Genomic DNA, 21,327 nt, shown 5'->3' with positions numbered 1-21,327 from the left:
TCAATGTATGTGTATCTTCCAAATATGCTTAAATAAGATGTTTAAATAGCTAAAATAAGGGTTTTGATTGCTTAAATATCATCTTTGTCGTTTTTAATGTGCCCCTCTGATTAAACACTGGCCCCCACAGTAAAACTAGTCTAGAACCGCCACTGGTATCAGAGCCTATTACATTTTTTTTTTTTTTTTTTTTGCAGTAAATGGACACACATTTAATAACAGAAAATCTATATCAAAACATATGCTTGAGACAGTCTTGTGGAAAACAATAGTAAGATTTTGGTGAAAATGCATGTTTGGGGAGCATACCATTGTTCAACTGAGACTTGAATTACATTTCATGAGTTGTGTGAGAGTTTGTGAACAGATGTTTTGATTAGGCAACTGGACAATATGGAAATTTCATGTCGCAATTATCCTGGTCAAAATAATTGTGATTTACAATGTTGAATCAATGTACATAGATTAACCCTCTATGGTACGGTGTTGCCCTCAGGCAACATCCCCCTTTTTGGCCTGTCAAATTTCTACAATGCATGTTTTTGAGTTATGTGATACTTTAAAAAAGAGGGAAGAGTCTAGGGAACCAATAGCAATGCTTTAATTTGTCACATGACCTCCAGGAGGCCATATTGAAACCCTATTTTGCAGACTTTTCCAAATGAAACAGCTTTGCCATTTTGCGCCACAAATAATCACTCAAAATGTAATTTTGTGGCCCAGTTTACATCTGGAAAAAAATATATTCCTACTGATAGTTGAGTAAACCTTCATTTTTAATAGTTTCATACACTTAGACTGTTCAAGACAATCATTTACGGGCAACAAACCCCAAAAACTTCAATAAAAAAAAAAAAAAAAGAATTATAAAATTTCTTCAGATTATGTTTATTTAGTCTATTTTAAGACAAAAAAAAACAGTTCAAACATTTTTTCTTAACTAGCATCATAATGCATACCATAGAGGGTTAAATGAAAAAAAAGTATTTTCTGCAAAATAAAACAAATTCTACTTGATTTATTAATCATCCCAGACCACAGTCCTGATATAGTTGTTTTTTTTTTGTTTTTTTTAAACTCTTTATTTATTTTGCTTTTTTTATTTTACATAAACAAAAGCCATTGCACGACAATGCAAATTACCAAAATGATAGAAGATGAAAGTGCCTATTACATGTACACAGAGGTAATGTGACTGTGTCCTCACCATGTAGAGAAGTCAGTTAACTTAACCCTTTTTTATTTATTTTTTCTTAGGTTATCAAGTTTACTGATATACTGTATGTTTTATGTGGTAATTATGTTTGATGTATGTTTTTGTGTCTTGTTTTAGTTTTGATGTGTTAAGGTTCTTGTTTATTATTGTGGTATTATTGTTATTATTGTTTATTTATTTATTTGGGTTGGTTTTGTGATTTTGTTGTTGTTGTGTTTTTTGTTTTGTTCTTGTTTTTCTCTGTTTGTTCATTGGTGATTTGTGTTGTGTTTTGTCTAAATTAATAAAAAACAAAAAAACAAAAAACAAAAAAACAAAAAAAAAACAAAAGCCATGCAAATTACCAAAATGATAGAAGATGAAAGTGCCTATTACATGTACACAGAGGTAATGTGACTGTGTCCTCACCATGTAGAGAAGTCCCCGGCGCTCCAGGAGCCAACAACCACCGTTACATCAGTGGTGATTTTCCCATCTGCGGTCCTCATGTCGTCTTTGGAGTTGTTGTTGTAGTTGCCACAGGCGCCGCACATCTTACCGGACAGGCTGCTGTCGATAATGACGGTGACCTCCTGAGAGATTGAGTAGGTGACCCGCACAGCAGACGTCCTCTCGATGATCACGGTCCTCTCTGAGACTTGGACCGATATTTCACCCGTCACTTTGCTGGGAAGAGACACTTTCCTGCCGTTCACCTGGAAGACGGAGAGAATAAGGTAAAACAAGTTGAGGTTAAAATAAAAAAATCTACATTAAAAAGACTACTTTCATAGTTAAACATTTAACCCATAAGAACCCACGGTGACACCCATGTAACAAACACTTTAAATATTCTAGGACAGGGGTCACAAACTCAAATTACTTGGGGGCCGCTGGAGGCAGTATCAAAATGACCAAAAAATCTAAATTACTTAAAAAAAGACAGAAAAAAGACAGACAAAATTACTTAAAAAGACACAAAATGACCAAAAAAGACACAAGATTACTAAAAAAAAAAAGGACACAAAATGACAGAAAAAAAATAAATTTCTTAAAAAAGACACAAAAAAGACACAAAATTACTAAAAAAGAGACACAAAATGACCAAAAAAGACACAATTACTGAAAAAACACTAAATTACTTAAAAAAGACACAAAATGACCAAAAAAAGACACAAAATGACAGAAAAAAAACTAAATTACTAAAAAAAAAAGACCCAGAATGACCAAAAAAAACCCCCACATCATAAATAAATTTCTGCGTGGTTCACTTGGTCTGTGATATATCCCCCATAACTTTCCTTTATAGATAACTGGGTCTGGGTTCTTATGGGTTAAAGGGACAGTTCAACCCCAAATCAAATATACATACAATCCCTCTTACCTGTAGTGCTGTTGTCAACCTACACTGTAAAAATGTTTCTAGAAATAACAGTAAAACACTGTGAAATACATCAGAAATGGGGTGTATATATCTCCTCTAAATGTCCCTTTTTATTTATTTATTTAGTATTATTATTATTTGTTTGGTTTTATGTGTATGTATTTGTATGTATGTATATATATAAATAGCACTACAGATAAGAGAAAAAATATGTATTTTTGAATTTGGGGTGAACTGTCATTTAAACTATTATCCCTCCTTGTTATTCTCACCCAGGTCACATGTTGGCTGTTTACTGCCACAACAGTTTCCTTGAAGAACACATAAACAGTGGCAACAGATGGAGAAGCTCCTCTGCTGCAGACTCTGACATCCACAACCACTCTGAACCAGAGCCTGGCAGCCTCATCGCACAGAGACGCCACTTCAAACGCCCCTTTAGCTCCTATTGCTCCGGACATGCCATCGAAGGAGGTGAGGAGGCCGACATGGCTGACGCCACACTGGCCCCGCTTGGCGTGGCAACCTCTGACGCCATCTCTGACGCCACAAACCTCGCCGTTGGCACAAGACAGCTTCTCACACTTCACCAGGCCGGAGGCGTGGCACACACACTTGGACGTGCAGGCTTTGTCCACCACTGCTTCGCCCACCTGGAAAACATGCATAAAATTATCTTCTGGGTTGGTGAATAGAACGTTTTACATCTGTATTCATGCACTCAAAAAAAGCAAACTGCACTGTAAAAATGAATCTGTTTAATTTACGGTAAAATACCGGCAGCTGTGGTTGCCATAACTTCACTGTAAAAAATACAGTGAGCGTATGTAAATGTCAATATCAGCAAAAACTGTAATTTATACTGAATAATCCCATTACTTTTAGGATAATTGTTTCATCATGGTATTTCTCCATTAACTTTACATGAAAATGTTATATTTTAACAGCAAAACTGTGTGTTTTCTACAGTTTATGGCGGTAGAATTTAAAGTTTTATGCTATTCTTTGATTTACAGTAATTAAAAATGAAAAAATGAAAAAGTATCTACTACGGTGATGTAAAATGTTTAATTTTATGCCCTATTTCTGATGCAGTTTGACAGTGTTTTACTGTAATTTCTACAAACATTTTTTACAGTGTATGTACTTTGCGAAAACATAAATGTTTCAACATAAACATAAATAAACAAACATAAATGTTTGCAACATTACACTGTAAAAATGAATCTGTTTAATTTACGGTAACATACCGGCAGCTGTGGTTGCCAGAACTTCACCGTAAAAATGACAGTGAGTGGGTTTTCTACTGTAAATTTAAATGTAAATATCTCTAATTTAGACTGAATAAACCCGTTATTTTTAGGATAATTGTGTAATTTTGACATCATTGTATTTCTCCACTAATTTTACATGAAAATGTTATATTTTTACAGCAAAACTTTGTGTTTCCTACAGTTTATGACAGTAAAAGTTACTATTGTTTGATTTACGGTAATTAAGTGTCTGACTATGGTGGTATATAATTTTAAATTTTACGCCCTATTTCTGAGGTAATTTGACAGTTTTTCTGTAATTTCTACTATAAATTAAAATGTAAATATCAGCAAAAACTGTCATTTAGACGGAATATTCCCGTTATTTTTAGGGTAATTGTGTCATTCATTCACACATCATGGTAGTTCTCCATTAATTTTACATGAAAATGTTATATTTTTACAGCACAACTGTGTGTTTCCTACAGTTAATGACAGTAAAAGTAAAAGTTTTGTGCTATTCTTTGATTTACGGTAATAATAAGTAAAAGTGTCTACTACGGTGATATAAAATTATGAATTTTACACCCTATTTGTGATGTAATTTGACAGTGTTTTACTGTCATTTCTACAAACATTTTTCACAGTGTGGGTGTCTGTCACCTTATCCTTAGTCTAACATGTAGCTTCTACTATATAAAATTATGTTTTGTGGTTAAACAGTTTTAAAACATGTAGTTTTAGCATAAAATGCAATAATTTAAAATTTACAAGAATAATTTATGTTAAAACAACCTAATTCTAATGGGTTAAGATTTCAAATCAATTCTGCTTACAACTCCAGAGCATTAGGGGGCAGTAATGTGCACATTCCTAATTAGTAGTTTTTGGGTTTTTTTTTGGCCATTTTCAAGGGTTTATTGATAGTGAGAGACTGTGAAGAAACTGGGCTTCTACCCTATTAAATTAAGTAACTCTTAATAATATCATACAAGTTTAAATGGCCCAATAAAATGACGTTAGTATGTTACAATTACCCTTACAAATCTAGTTGGACTGAGCCCTGGTAATTAATTAATTAACAGTAACGCAAATACATCATGTTGACCCGACATATTCACATTTTGTCGCTCAACATAATTGTTTCTTGCTAAACTAAAGCATTTTATTTAGGTTGGAAATTATTTCCATAATTTTATTACGTTCTGGGAACAAGTTTTTTTTTTTTGAGTGTGTGTCAGTGCTTTGAATATGAAATCATTTTATTTTTCATGACTAACTTTCAGTTGTGCCACAGTTACTGTGTACGACAACAAAGTCAAATCTCAGTACAGTTTTACCGTCAGATATCTGCCATCGTGCACACAGCCACAGTTGTCCAAGGGAACACATTGGACGCCATCGAAAACAAAGCTGGCATCACACTGGCATCCTTCAAAACAGCTTTCAGAACAAGTGAATGGGTAAATAAAGCTGGCACAGGTCCCACCACAGGTGTCGGCACACACCTCGTAGTGGCTGTGTTCAGGGCAGGAAGCAGCTACAAGAGAAGAAGACATTTGTAAGACTTTGGATGTGCACTTGAAATGGAAAACATCAAAAATGTGCACAAATCCAGATATTCCAGACACATGTGTCACATGTCAAACTCATAAAGGCACCCTCTTCCATTGCATCTGGGAATGTGAGAGGATGCAAAAGTTTTGGAAGGAAGTAATACATATAATTTCCCAAATAATTTCCAAACCCATTCCTATCTCCCCTAAATTGTGTATTTTAGGCCTCTATCCTGAAAATCTCTCCTTGAAATCGCATGAAATCAAATTGATTAATCTCTGCCTTGTCCATTCAAAATGTCTCATTGCTCTGTATTGGAAAAATATTATATGTCCCCCTATTAATCACTGGCTGAAGGAATTATCATCATGTCTGGCTTTGGAAAAGTTAACTTATAGTATTAAACATAGACTTGGTGAATTCTATAAAATCTGGGGCCTTTTTTTTACATTTTCTTGAAAGTGCAGATCTGCACTGTGCCCTTGACCCTTGAATCTTATTGCCCTGTAATTGTCTGTACTGCTGCTCTGATGTCTGCATCTGTTTTTGTTTTTTTTGTTTTTGTTTTTTTTGTTTTGTAGCTGCTATTGTTATCTTAATGGCATTGCATTGTATGTGTGATTATATGGCTCTATGTATCCTCATTTTTTATTATTTTCCACTTGCTCATTTAGTCTTCCTGTTTTAGTTTTTTTTTTTTTTTTTTCCTTTCTTTTTTGGACCTTGATGGATGAGATCTTTGGTGGGTGGGGTTCGTATTGTTTGTTCATGTCTTACTCAAAATGTCAATAAACATGTTTAAAAAAAAAAAAAAAAAAAAATGTGCACAATTCTTCAGCTAAAATACTGTCGAGTGTAACTCACGGCAGAAGGATTTGCTCCTCCATGGCTGAATGTTTACTCCTTCACTCTGGCAGGCTAAAGCATAAGCCTGGACGCTGTCACACAGAGTGTCCTTGTTGCCACCGACAGCACAAACATCAAACACGCAATGAGACACATATGCTGCCGGGTCGATTTTACTGTGGCAGGCTTTGAAAGGCCCATTCGGTGCACTCATGATGCCACAGGAGTCAGCTTTTCCGTACAAAGTGGCCTTGACCTGCTCACATACTGGACACTGGCCTCCACAGCCTCCACACACGTTACCGGGCATGTCCACCACCCACGCCTTCCCGAACTCATCCACGTTGTTTGTTTTTCTGCCACCGGGGAGTATGAAGTCATCGCCACTTTTCTTGTTGTAGTTGCCGCACAGGCCGCACATTTTCCCTTGGTACGTAGACGGCACGATCACCTCCACGTAATACACCGTGTCGTACAGGACCGTCAGGCCAAAGTCTGTGCGGACGACCACGTTACGACCTTCCTGAGTGACTCGGAGACGCCCGTTGTCGAGGGAGAGAGGAAGGTTCAGCATTTCATCATCCACCTGCACAGAAGAGGAAGAGGAGTGAAATAAACATGCAAAAAATGGAGCGCCACATGTGTTTTAGAGAAAGTTTTTGAACTCACAATGACTTTCCACGGCACTTTCTGCTGGATGTAAATGACATAGCCGTAGACCGCCACTGCAACAGACTTGGTAACAGCCACTTTTCCATTTCCATACTTTTCATTCCCCTGAGTTACAGTGAATGGCGTCAGCTGGCCATTGTCATCATTACAAACCTTGGCCAACACGTAGACACAGGTACCCTGGAAATCAAACCTCCGTCCATCAAAGGAAATGTAATGAGGATCACCAGAAGCCACACACTTGCCCTGGCCCTCAGGGTGGCAGCCTTTCACACCGTTTACAAGCTTACAGATCTCCCCTGCACGGCACTTTGCCTTTTGGCAGGACACGGCACCGGTCTCTCCACAGACGCACTGCTCCATGCATTCAGTTTCAGGGTAGAACACGTCTCCTCTCCTGTAGTAGCGTCCGTCATAGGAGCAGCCACAGTCTCTCACTGGCACGCAGGTATCTCCGCTCAGCAGGAAGCCTTCGTCACACTCGCAGCCCTCTGCACAGCTCCTGCGGCAGGTGGTGAAGGAGGTTAAGCTTGCACAGGTGGCTGGACAACCCGTGGCACACAGGGTGTAATGGCTGTTTGCTGGACACACCATCGCTGTGGGATACGATAAGAAGAACAAGTTTAAATGTAGAAGAGATGTTGAAATATGTGTAGGAGCCATATTCATTTTTGTATTTCATGTCATGTCATGTCATGTTCATTTCAATTTGGCTCCATGCCACTGGGGGGAGCTGTGCTTGCTGTGTGGCTCAGCTGACCTCGGGTCAGCTGGGTTGGGCCATTTAACCTGGGGAAACCCAGGCTGCAGTCGAAAAGTCAAATTTGCTTAGGAACCTTCCTAACTGAGTGAAATAACCCGGAAGTATTATCGTAGCCGCCATGATAAGAGCTGTTCGAATTCTCTAACTGTTAAGGAAAGGAGCTTCAATGCTTCCTTTAGTATCTCCTTTAGCATAGGATACACCGGACCATCCTTTACGAAAGGAAAGGAGGTAATGCCGTCCCACAATTCCTTGCGGTAGCAGCATATAAGGTCGACTGGTCACAAGAAGAAACGACGTCATCAACATTCGCCGTGGCGTGATGACGTAGACTGAGTGTAAGTGCAGTCGGATTCTCTAAACACCGCGATCGTCTTCTCCTAACTCCTCATGAATTCTCCTTCTCATCTTTCCTTGACCTCGTGACGTTTTCCATTGAGGTTAAGGAAAAGTGGTTAGGAAAGGACTTAGGAGCTGATTTTTTTGACTATTCGACCGCAGCCCCAGACACCGGGGTTGCTGATTTGGGGAAGCAAACAGTTTTCGACCTAATTGTACTGACTAATTCCTAAAAGAAGTCTAGAACTGGTTGCTAACAAAGATGATTTAGTTTAGACGTGTGCCCAGTTTGTGCCCAGTTTATGGCCAGTTTGTGCCTAGTATGTATTAGTATTTTGGTCTTTGATATAAGAAACAATTCGTGTTTGTTGTTTTTGTTACATTTATATATTATGAGTTAAAGTCATCCCATCTAAATCTCACACTGCTGTTGTTATAGATAGGTCAGAATGCTCCCAGACGCACTTTGCACCAGGTTTCTAGCTGCTTTCGTTCCCATTTTACAAGACCTCGAAAATTAGGTGTTTGGGAAGTTTGGAGCCCTCTAGCACCCACACGAAAAGACAAGGATGGACATGTAAGTCCACACTCACCCTACTGAGTGCTTTCCCGAAAATGTATCTCTTTTTGTCCTAAGACAAAGATGAAAATTTTCCCATCCCTCACTCATCCAGGACTGAAAATACTTTCTGAGCTCCCTGATATGGAACTCCCTAGATGGCATTTAGAAGAGATGTTGAAATATGAAAAACAAAAATGAAAACTAAATCTCAAACTCACGACAGAATGTGTCTGTTCTCCACGAGCGGATGACGATTCCTTCGCTCTGACAGGCGGAGACGTAGACTCCCACAGCATCACACACTGATCCATGGTGGCCATGGTAATGACAGGCATCATACACACAGTTCTCCAGGTACGGAGCGGGGTCCACACGGCTGTGGCACTCTCTGAAAGGCCCTGCTCTGTCAGCGATAATGCCACAGTACTTCTGGGCTTGGTACTCTTTCCTCTGGGAGTCTGAGCAGGCCTGGCACCATGCCCCCTGGCAGACTGATGAGCAGCCTGGAACCAGACCCACCTGCCAGCTCTCCCCCAGCTTCTCTCCATTTGTGGCGATCTGGCCGTTCCGCATGGTCAGGTCATCTCCAGCTTTGCCGTTGTAGTTGCCGCACAGGCCGCAGACGGCGTCCTGGTAGTTGCTGGGCAGAGTAACGCTCACCACGCTCCGCCAGTCAAAGGTCACGGTGATACCAGCGACTGTCTCCACCACGGCCGTCCAGCCGCTGAGAAACACGCTCAGCTCATTATTGTAATCCAGCGGTAACGAAGCGAGCTGCCCATTGAGCTGAAGAGCAGAAAGCAGAGGAGGAAGGGAGGAAGGGAGGGGGAAATATTTTTAGGAGATTATAGATTTAATAATTCTGCGGTCCTTGCTAATCCATTCTAATGTGCAGTTAAATCTCAGTTTAATTAAGTCTGCCTGGATCAAAATTTTAATATGCAATTAAATATATATATGCAGAAGAGCATGAGGGATGTGAGAATTAGCACAATGACAGAAGGCATTATCATCCACTCGTTTGAATGAGGCTCAGCGTATCTGTCATGTTTTTATTTTTAATACTGTAACTATGCTGTGTTCCATTTCTCTTCTGTGTCGAGATTAAATCTTCTATAAAAATCCCCAAAATATGCTTCACATGATCCATACCTCCACATAGGGCTGGGCGATATGGCCCTAAAAGAATATCACGATATTTCAGGCTATTTTGCGATAACGATATTCTTGATGATATTACAAAATACTTAAAAAGATATAGAAAATATGATTTTTTTTTAGTCTGTATAAATAAATTAAAATCTAAAAGGCAGTGTGAAGTGCAAATCTCAACAGTTGCAAAATCCCCAAAAAATTACTCTTGACTCTTGAGTATGAGCAAATAATAAAAATAACCATTTAGGGGTTTCGGGGGCATATTTTAATGACATTTTATAAAGGAGAATAAATATGTTTTATTTAAGGCATCTTATTTTGACAGTCTTCTTGTAAGTTCTGTGGTGGATTCTGTTAACACACTGTGCTCTTATTTTGAAAGCTGCATGTGTTTGGCAACAGAGAGTATGTAGCTTTTTGTGGATAAAACAACTTTAATTGTTAGCTAATGTTAGCTTGTGGCTAACGAACGGCATAATGCAGCAGTGTGTTTGGAGGGCAGCTCGGTATATTCAGTTGTGTAAGTGTCAACCTTACGCCACTACATCAAGAAGTAGGAATGTTGCCAATATCATGATATGCATTTTTTTTAACCATAAAAAAAATATACCGATATTATCGTGAACGATACGATATGGCACACCCCTACCTCCACATCTATACTTACCAGGACCTTGTAGGGGTATTCTCTGCTGATGGTGAGGGTGATGTCGTATATGGAGAAGGTGACGGTCCTTGTGTAGGACACGGCTTTGCTTCCCCGGTGGTCGTTCTGCACGGTCACCTTGAACGGCACGAGCCCGGGCTGCCGCGAGCACAGTCCCACCAGCTGATACACACATGTGCCCTGGAAGTCAAACCTGCGGCCATCAAAACTGCGGTAGTGCGGGTCACCTGAGGCCGTGCACGTGGCGTGACTGATGGGTCGGCAGGCGCGCTCCCCGTCCACCACGCTGCACGCCTCCTTGGCGGAGCAGGAAGCCTGGCGGCAGGTCACCATGCCCAGGGTCGTATCACACTCGCATAGGCGACCGCAGCTCTCATCAGCCCAGAAGTGCTCGCCTGGCTTGTAGTAGCGGCCCTGATAGGAGCAGCCACATGTTTTTGCAGGGACGCAGACGCCGGCGCTGAGGACGTAACCTCGATCACACACACAGGTCTCCACACAGGTCCTGCTGCTGCAGCTCTTCTTCTGCTCCGGGAACGGGCAGGACGGCTGGCACGCCGGGGCACACTCATCATAGTGGCTGTGGCGCTGACAGCTCATTGCTGGATAGAAATTAGATTAAAGAGTATTAACCCATTGACGCCTAAAACTGCCTGTAAAACCTCTGGGCGATTTTAAAATCAGCCCCTAAAACCTGAAGTTTTTCCGGAAATTCAACAGAAGTGTCAACGCTTCTACTAAATAATAGATTTTTCAGCCTCTGTAGCAGATAGAAATGAAATTCAAAAAGTATTTGAGAGCTTATACAAATACTACAAAACGACGTATCCGCTTTCCAGGCTTCAATGGGTTAAAGGGATAGTTTGGATTTTTTAACCTCCTGTGACCCTGCGTCCTCATATGTGGACATTTCATTTTAGGTTTGCTGGACCTGATACTTAATTTTGCTTAACTATAAGTTCCTGTGGGGACTGAAGCTGTCTTGTCAAAGCTACCAGGCTCCACTGACAAAAAAAAGGAATTTTACCAGAAGAACATGGCAGTTGTTGTTCTATGGTTTAGTTGTTGGTCTATACTGTTTGTTGGTGTTTTATATGTTTTGACGGGCTGATGGCTTTTGTAAAGCACTTTGAGTTGCATTTATATGTATGAAAAGCGCTATATAAATAAAGTTTGATTGACTGATTGATTGATTGTTTGTGTGTGTGTTATTGTGTGACTTTGGAGTTGTAAAGGGTGAAGTTAGATTCACTAAAGTCACACAATAACACACACAAACTAAACAATCAAGGCAGCTGTAGACCAGCAACTCCTGTGTTCTGTGAGGTTTTTGTCAATTGAATCTGGTGGCATAGAACAGCTTCAGCTCCCCGCACAGAAACCTTAACATGGATTTCTGGTGGCAAGGTAAAGCAGTGAAAAAAATTCAAAATATACCAAACACTTAAACAGAATTATTAAACAGACAACAGGCGGTTGAAATACGTTTTGCGTCCAAAATGTCAAAAAGGGTTTGTCGCTCACCATCCACTGTAGGTTAAAATTACTCAAAAATGATAAACAATATACAGTACAGGCCAAAAGTTTGGACACACCTTCTCATTCAATACGTTTCCTTTATTTTCATGACTATTTACATTGTAAATTCATCAAAACTATGAATGAACACAAATGGAATTATGTACTTAACAAAAAAAGTGTGAAATAACTGAAAACATGTCTTATATTCTAGTCAGCAAAGGGTGGTTACTTTGAGGAATCTAAAACATAAGACATGTTTTCAGTTATTTCACACTTTTTTTGTTAAGTACATAATTCCATATGTGTTCATTCATAGTTTTGATGCCCTCAGTGAGAATCTACAATGTAAATAGTCATGAAAATAAAGAAAAACGCATTGAATGAGAAGGTGTGTGTCCAAACTTTTGGCCTGTACTGTATTTATTTATGAGTAACTCATTGAAATCTGTTGCTAAAATGAGCTAAGGAGATTCTCATAAATACTCACGGCAGCCAAACTTTTTCCTCCAGCCTTTGATTATGATTCCTTCCTCACGACACTGCTGGCTGTAAGAGGCCAACGCCTGGCACAGCATCTTCTTGTCCCCCTTATTCAAACACATATCATACACACAGTTGTCCATGAAGGCCTGGGGGTCCAGCTTTTCATGGCACTTCTTGAAGACATTATTAGCTTTGGCTGTGAGGCCTCCGCAGAAAGCCTCCGTCTCATAGAGTTTGCGCTGGTTCCCGTCACAGGTGGGACAGTTTTTCTTGCATGAGTCCCAACAAGGATGGTCTTTATCTTGGTCCGGTGTTTGCCAGCTTTTGCCCCAATCGATGACTGACGAGACGGCTTGGCCGGCCGGATTCTGGAGCTCATCGCGGTTGTTACCGTTGAAGTTGCCGCACAAACCGCAGACTTTCCCGTAGTAGCTGCTGGGCAGCCAGATGATGAACTCCCAGTTCCAGTCGTAGGAGACCACCAGACCGAAGCTGGTCTCCACCACTGCAGTGTGACCTCGCTGGAACAGGGACACCACACCTTCACCTCCATCCTCCACCAGGTGTACAGGCAGGTTCAACAGCTGTCCGTCAACCTGAAAGGAATAGATAATGTACAGGTGCATCTCGATAAATTGGAATATCATAGACAAGTTTATTTATGTCGGTAATCAAATTAAAAAAGTGGAAATAACAACATTATACAGATCCATTACACAGAGAATGAAACATTTCATGTCTTAATTTAATTAATTTCTTCTCATTCTAATGATTATGGCTTACATTTAATGAGGAAATTTTAAAATTCTATGTTATAATATAATATTACAAAAGATCAGAATAAATAATAATAATAATAATAAATAATAATAAAAAGAATGTTTAATATGGAAAAGTTGGCCTATAAAAAGTATTTCCATCTATATCAGGGGTGTCAAACTCAAATACACAGTGGGCCAAAATTTAAAACTTGGACAAAGTCGCGGGCCAACATTGATATTTATTGAAAAAATGGACCTAAACAAGTTCAAACGAAATGGAACAAGCAAAGCTTGATATAACTTAATATTGCAAACATGCAAAATCGAATATCAAATAAAACAAACAAAGACATCAATGGCATTCATTTCTTAAATTAAATTTAAATAAAAATCGTATGTCCCTTTATTTTATATGCGGCCTTCTTTAAATTTAAATTTAACAGTAATCTTTTTCCACAGGCTAAAAATAAATGTCAGAATAAAATAACAATAATAAACCAAATGACTAATAATAATATCCTTCAATGAATGTGCAGCCATTCAAGCCTTGGACTAGCAAGAAAAAGTGCATAAAGACAACTTTAATTGTTGCTCAGTTTGCTCCACACTGATCTACTGTGTTCAAGCCAAAACACCAGCAGAGCATTCTGGGATATGTAGTATTATTTGCGCTGTATAATACCGGCGGGCCAGCTCTGGTTGTCATTTGGTATTTCCTCACGGGCCAAATATAATTATACTGCGGGACAAATTTGGCCAGAGTTTGACACCTCTGATCTATATGCACTCAATAGCACTCAATTTGACTTAAACTACTGGAAACGGACTTTTCCATGATATTCTAATTTATTGAGCTGTACCTGAACACACTGAAACACTACAGGTCAGATAAATCAGACAAGAAACTAAAATCTTACCGTGATTCGACCGACTTGGTTCTTGCGGATGGTGATGGTGTACCCGAACACGGACACGTCCACCTCCCTGACGTAAGAGACGGCGGTGTTTCCACGGTTATCGTTTCTCTCAGAGACTGAGAACGGCACAAGACCATCCAGGTCCCCACAGGTCTTGGAGATGACGTACTTGCAGGTTCCCTGGAAGTTAAAGTTGTAACCATCAAAGGTGTGGTAGTGGGGGTCGCCCCAGGCCCAACATTTGCCCGTGTAGTCGGGGACGCACACAGCTTCGCCCTTCTCCACACGGCACTTCTCTTTGACCCGACACTTGGCGTCTTTACAGGGATCTACACAAACGAAGGGAAATCAATTTAAAACTTGGTTAAAATATAATGTTCATTTATTTATTCCATTAACCCTTCTAATGCACAACATGGGTCAAAAATGACTCATTCATCCAAATTTGATTTAAAATGAAATGACCTCATACTATAATAATAGTAATTTGTTTCAAATAGTTACTTTCCACATTCATATATTTCATATATTTAACATGTTCATGTATCATTTTATCACACATACAGTGTATCTGGAAGGTTTTCACAGCACTTCACATTTTCCCAATTTTTTTTATGTTTCAGCCTTATTCCAAAATTGATTAAATTCATTTTTCCTTAAAATTATACACACAATACCCCATAATGCAATTTTTGACCCATGCTGTGCATTGGAAGAGTAGTGATACAAAAAGGGTTTTTATTCAAAAAGTAAGAAATGAAAACAAAATATTAGGATGTATGATGATCAAAAACAAGTTGATTTAGGAAAACCTGGAATACTGATTGATGAAATTAATTTATTGTAAAGTTATAGAAAATTAAAAACTCAGCCGGGTCACTTTAGACCCATGTTGTGCATCAAAGGGTTAATTAGTTAAGCCTGGTTATTACAGATGTACAGTATTTGTGTCTTGCCTGTGTTGTAGCATGCCCTGATTCCTTTCTTCACCATGCATTTTGTGCTTTTAGGGCAGGAATGCTTTTCACAGGTGAGGCCTCTCTCTGGGCTGCAGGTGCACTTTGTGTTGCAGTCATCCTCATACACCACCTCACCAGGCTGGAGACATGATACACAGAAGATAGCACAGGTTATAGAGGAGTCCACAATATCTCATTCTTATTCCATCTTATAACCCCCCACCACACACACACACACACACACACACATTTAGACAATCTGCTAATTAAGTCTCAGGAGAAATCCTCAGTGCACATATCTAAAATCAGTTTGGCTCATGTCCAGCACTGTGGAGGAAAAAGCAAAGGGAACTTAATTGCCATCTCAGCATGAATGTTACAATGAGTATCTGCCTAACCCTCTCTCACAGTAAGAAGCTAGCATTTGTGCATTATTGAATAGTTTTTTTGTGCAGTTGAATTGTTGAATTGTACCTTGTATGTTCTTCCATTGTCATAGCAGCCACACTCAGTCTCTTGAACACATGAATGTCCGTTGAATAGGAAACCGGCATCACATTCACAGCCTTCAGTGCAGCTGGTGGAGCACTGGACGATCTCTGTGAGGCCTGCACACGATGCAGAGCAGGCGTCTGCACACACCTCATAGTGGCTGTGGGCTGGACATTTCATGGCTGAAGGGATTATCAAAAGACAGGAAACACAGATTAGAGAAGAACATGTTGCACATGTTGAATAAGTAACTAACCCTCTGAATCGCACAACCCGCCAGCAGGTTTGAAAGGCATGTTTCAATAACAAAATGTATCATTTTATCATGGTTAGAAACTGTGAAAATAGAAATTAATGTTACATTTTCAAATATCTTAAAGGTTCTGTTAATGGATCATGTGTGATGGATGCTTTCAAATAACCAACTCCAAACTAGAAAGAGTGATATTTTATCAAAATCACTTTATAGTCTAGACGGATTTCAGAATAAAGGCCTCCTATAAGAAGTGAGGAGCATTTATGGGTACAAGTCAGGAACCGGCCTACCTTACATATCTCAAGGGTGCTGAGTCCAAAAAAAATGTTTCCCGAGCGAAATTTTGAGTTTTTGACCTTCTAATTTGTATCAAATGGCCAATTGCCCATCTTGCACAGTCATTGGACCATTTCTGCTTAGTTTTTTTGTAAGTAGGCAATCAAAGATGAGGAAATTAAGTTTCTGGATCTATAGTCTAGGATCAGAGCAAGGATATAGTGGAGGCTCAGTGTCTTTTTTATGTATATATATGTATATACTAAAATACCAACTGGAACATTTAAAAGTGATATTGATTGAATATTTATGTCGGCCTTAAAAAATGACACAAATAATGCTTAATTTCACCTTAAAAGTTGGTATTTTGCATATATATAAATATACATAAAAAAGACACTGACCCTCCACTCCTCCTTGCTCTGACCCTAGACTATAGATCCAGAAACTTAATTTCCTCATCTTTGATTGCCTACTTACAATAAATAAATAAGGGGAAAATGGTCCAACGACCAACGGCCGCCATTTTGATATGCAAATGAGAAGGTCAAAAACTCAAAATTTCGCTTGGGAACCATTTTTTTGGATTCAGCACCCTTGAAATAAGTAAAGTAGGCCAGTCCCCGACTTGTACCCATAAATGCTCCTCACTTTCACTTTTTGGACAATTCCGTCTCGACTATTAAAATCACTTCACAATTTGGCCATAGATAAATTATTTGCATGAACTAAAAAACAAAAAATGTGACAAAAAACAACCAGAAACAGCTCAGAGACTTATGGCAGACCAGATCAAGAGGTTGATTTGTAGGAAACTCAGAAAGTAAATTCCTCTTTGTCACTTACGACAGAATGAAGCCGTCCTCCAGTTCTTGACGTCCACTCCAGCCATGTGGCAGTTGAAGGCGTAGGCTGCTAAGCTGCTACAGAGAACCTTCCCGTCTCCGTTGGAGGCGCACACATCAAACACACAGTCAGCAAAGTACGGCTGTGGGTTCAGAATACTGTGACAGGCTGCAAAGGGACCGCTGGGGTCTGTAGCGACGCCGCAGTAAGTGGACTTTGAGAACACGGCCTTGTGAGCCGGGTCACATATGGGACAGTTATTCCCCTCGCAGCCGTTCTCACACACCACGTTAGGGATGGTGACCTTCCACGATTTCCCAAACACATTCACGTTGTTGGAGAGCTGACGGTTCGGCATTTGGAAGTCATCTTTTTGGTCGCCGTTGAAATTGCCACACAGGCCACAGACCTTACCGCGGTAATTACCGGGTACTGTGACTGTCACATGGTAGACGAGGTCATAAGTGACTCTCAGCCCGAAATTTGTTCTAATAACATAATGAAGGCCTTCTTGAAAGACCTCCACTTCTCCATCGTTGAGATTCACAGGAAGGTAGTTAAATACTCCGTTTACCTAAAGAGAAAAAGCACAAGTCCCATTTAAACATACCTACTGATAGTCTAGACCAGGGGTCTCAAACTCTAATTACCTGGGGGCCGCTGGAGGCGACCAAAAAAAGACACAAAATGACAGAAAAAAAACTAAATTACTTAAAAAAGACACAAAATGACCAAAAAAAGACACAAAATGACAAAAAAGACATAAAATGACCAAAAAAGACACAAAATTACTAAAAAAGACACAAAATGACCAAAAAAAGACACACAATTACAAAAAAAGACACAAAATGACAGAAAAACACTAAATTACTTTAAAAAAGACACAATATGACCAAAAAATGCACAGAATGACCAAAAAAATACACAAAATTATTTTTAAAAAGACACAAAAAAGACCCAAAGGATAGAAAAAAAACTAAATTACTTAAAGAAGAAACAAAATTACCAAAAAAAGACACTAAATGACCAAAAAAAGATACAAAATTACAAAAAAGACACAAAATGACAGAAAAACACTAAAATACTTAAAGAAGAAACAAAATGACCAAAAAAAGACACAAAATTATTTAAAATAAGACACAAAATGACCAAAAAAAAAGGAATTAAAGGAACCTTCCACACACAACACGGTAAAGTGCCATTCATATAAAACTCACATTAAACTTTCATATCAAGGTGGGGGCCACAAAATATAGTCACGAGGGCCACAATTGGCCCGCGGGCCGCGAGTTTGAGAACCATGGCACTTTACCGTGTTATGTGTGGAAGGTCCCTTTAATTACTTTTTTTTTTGGTAATTTTGGTAATAATTGTGTCTTTTTAAAATAATTTTGTGTCGTTTTTGGTAATTTTGTGTCTTTTTTTGGGTCATTTTGTGTCTTTTAAAAAAATATAATTTTGTGTCTTTTTGGGTAGTTTTGTGTATTTTTAAAAATATTTTTTTGTCTTTTTTAAATACTTTTGTGTGTTTTTTTAATAATTGTGTGTCTTTTTAAATTAATATTGTGTCGTTTTTGGTAATTCTGTGGTTTTTTTTGTAATTGTGTGTCTTTTTTTGGTAATTTTGTGTCTTTTTTGGGGTCATTTTGTGTCTTTTAAAAAAAATAATTTTGTGTCTTTTTGGGTAGTTTTGTGTCTTTTTAAAAATAATTTTGTGTCTTTTTTGGTAGTCCTGTGTATTTTTGGCCATTTTGTGTCTTTTTAAAGTCATTTAATGTTTTTTTCTGTAATTTTGTCTCTTTTTTTGGTCATTTTGTGTCTTTTTTAAGTAATTTAGTTTTTTTTCTGTCATTTTGTGTCTTTTTTGGTCACTTTGATACTGACTCCAGCAGCCCCCAGCTAATTTGATTTTGAGACCCCTGGTCTAGACTATGATGGTCTACATCTCTCAATAAATAATACAAATAATGCATTTAACTGGATTCCAAAAAAGTGTCTTCACTCACCAGGACTCCAAACATGTTGTTCCTCAGGATGAGGGTGTAGCCGTAGACCTCCACAGCCACCAGCTTGGTGACAGAAACCACTTTGTTGTTCATCATGCGGTCCCACTTCACATTCTCCACCTGGACTGAGAAGGCCACCAGGTGGCTGCCCTCCAGCCCACAGCTTTTGGAGAGCGTGTAAGTGCAAGTGCCCTGGAAATCAAATCTGCGGCCATCAAAAGAGCGGTAATGGGGGTCACCAGCGGCGTGGCACACCCCTTTACCAACAGGATGGCATTTCTGGACGCCGTCCTCCACTTTACACTTCTCATTAGGGCCGCAGGTGAACTTCTTGCACACAACCTGAGGAAAAAAAGCATTAAAACATATAACAAATTAATTTTCATCCTTCAAGTTCCCACTGGTCAGTATCAGATCTTTCAAATGATCCACTTTAATCCTTTTAGGCAACGAACTATATTTGGTAACTTGAGGTAATATTTCGAGAAAAAAGTTGCAATTTTACTAGATTAAAGTGGCAAATCTACAAGAAAAAAGTTGCAGATTTACGAGAAAAAAGTGGGGAAAAAAGCAAGTTTTTTCTCCCAGATTCACCACTTTAAATCTCATAAATCTGCACATTTTTTTCTCGTAGATTTGCCGCTTTAATCTTGTAAACTTTTTTCTCAAAATATTATTTCCGTATGTTTTTTTCTTTTTACACATTCTGTCAGTATGTAATATCCTCCAATATTCTCTAGGGTTGAAATTTGGAATTTGCAAGTATTTCAATGAGTGCCCTATTAAGGGTTAAAGTGGTGAATCTGGGAGAAAAAGTTGTTTTTTTCCACTTTTTTCTCGTACATCTGTGACTTTTTTCACGCAGATTTGCCACTTTAAATCTCTTAAATCTGCAACTTTTTTCAAGTCAAGTCAAGTCAAAGTTTATTTATAAAGCACATTTGAAAAACAACCTCAGTTGACCAAAGTGCTGAACAGTTATTAAAATAGAATACATCATACACAAATAGGTATAAATAAAAACAATGAAAAACAATAAAATAATAAAAACAGTAAAACAATAAAATAAAATAGAATAAAATAGTAATAAAAGCTCAATCCAAAACAGAGTTAGAGATAAAAAAAAACAAATAAAAGGGTAAAAAAAATAAAATTGAAAAAAAAAAAAAGTAGAAAAGAAAGCCAAGGATTTTCTCGTAGATTTGCAACTTTAATCTTGTAAACTTTTTTCTCAAAATATTATTTTCGTATGTTTTTTTTTTTTTTTACACATTCTGTCAGTATGTAATATCCTCCAATATTCTCTAGGGTTGCAATTTGGAATTTGCAAGTATTTCAATGAGTGTCCTATTAAGGGTTAAAGTGGTGAATCTGGGAGATTTTCCACTTTTTTCTCGTAAATCTGTGACTTTTTTCACGCAGATTTGCCACTTTAATCTAGTATATTTGCAACTTTTTCCTCTAAATATTACCTGAAGTTACCAAATATAGTTCTTTGCCTGATAAAGGGTTAAGACAGTCTCCGACAAGCTAACCAGCGGATTTGACAAGCTAGCCAAACCGTAGGCTTATACATTGTTTATTAAAATAATCTACAATTACGAGTTTTGCAACAGCACTGAAAAACACAACTAGAGGCTGTAAGGCGGACTAGTGAGAGAATTTCCGCCCGTGTCCGACGTGATGATGTTTAATGTTTGACAACCACTGTAGACTCATTTAGCCACTTGTTAGCAACCGTCTTCTTAGGGACGCGTAAAAACTTCACAAGTGGGGGTACTAACGTGTTTTATGTTGTACAACAAACACAAAAATCTCTTAAACTTGTGTTAACAACGGACCTTATTTCAGTAAAAAAAAAAATTCTCGTAAATCTGCGACTTTTTTGCGCAGATTTGCCACTTTAATCTAGTAAATTTGCAACTTTTTCCTCTAAATATCACCTGAAGTTACCAAATATAGTTCTTTGCCTGATAAAGGGTTAATATCCGTTACCTCTCCATCTTGTGCACACTTGCACTCCTCCTGGCATTGCCCGTTGGGGTAAAACACTTGGCCGACGCGGTAGTAGCGGTCGTTGTGGACGCAGCCGCACTGCGAGAAGGGAACGCAGTGATCTCCGCTGAGGATGAAGCCTTCGTCACAGGCGCAGCCCTCGTCACACTGAGCCCGGCAGCCTGCAGGAGGGCTCAGAGTCTGGCAAGTGGCCGGACAGCTGGTGGCACAAATGTCATAGTGGCTGTGGACCGAACACTTCACAGCTGCACACAAGGGACAGAAAAGAAGACAACGTTAGTGATTTCTTATGTACTGGAGACATTTTAACCCATAAAGTCAGGCGGCTTAGGACCAGATATAAGAATAAAGGGGACACGACGGACAAAAGCACCAAATTTTTTCCACATGCTCTCTATCAC

The 21,327-nt window shown here is 38.9% G+C and overlaps 1 protein-coding gene across 1 annotated transcript in view; it reads right to left on the bottom strand.

Moving 5' to 3' along the window:
• The window catches only part of LOC131976768 (IgGFc-binding protein), a 36,450-nt gene that overhangs the window by 2,377 nt on the left and 12,746 nt on the right, over positions 1-21,327 (bottom strand). Inside the window, exons 7-20 of the mRNA XM_059339922.1 lie at positions 20,906-21,171; positions 18,911-19,252; positions 16,905-17,478; positions 15,509-15,708; positions 15,032-15,173; positions 14,076-14,404; positions 12,402-12,993; positions 10,394-10,995; positions 8,790-9,357; positions 6,905-7,503; positions 6,254-6,821; positions 5,173-5,372; positions 2,852-3,232; positions 1,625-1,911 (exon numbers count right to left, since the gene is read on the bottom strand). Coding sequence (XP_059195905.1) covers positions 1,625-1,911; positions 2,852-3,232; positions 5,173-5,372; positions 6,254-6,821; positions 6,905-7,503; positions 8,790-9,357; positions 10,394-10,995; positions 12,402-12,993; positions 14,076-14,404; positions 15,032-15,173; positions 15,509-15,708; positions 16,905-17,478; positions 18,911-19,252; positions 20,906-21,171 — 5,650 coding nt within the window. The remainder of the gene's footprint in view (positions 1-1,624; positions 1,912-2,851; positions 3,233-5,172; positions 5,373-6,253; positions 6,822-6,904; positions 7,504-8,789; positions 9,358-10,393; positions 10,996-12,401; positions 12,994-14,075; positions 14,405-15,031; positions 15,174-15,508; positions 15,709-16,904; positions 17,479-18,910; positions 19,253-20,905; positions 21,172-21,327) is intronic.

The sequence above is a fragment of the Centropristis striata genome, chromosome 8 (assembly GCF_030273125.1).
Source record: "Centropristis striata isolate RG_2023a ecotype Rhode Island chromosome 8, C.striata_1.0, whole genome shotgun sequence".
Classification (NCBI taxonomy): domain Eukaryota; kingdom Metazoa; phylum Chordata; class Actinopteri; order Perciformes; family Serranidae; genus Centropristis; species Centropristis striata.
Note: the sequence above shows the minus strand (reverse complement) of the source record. Positions and strands in the feature narration are given on the sequence as shown.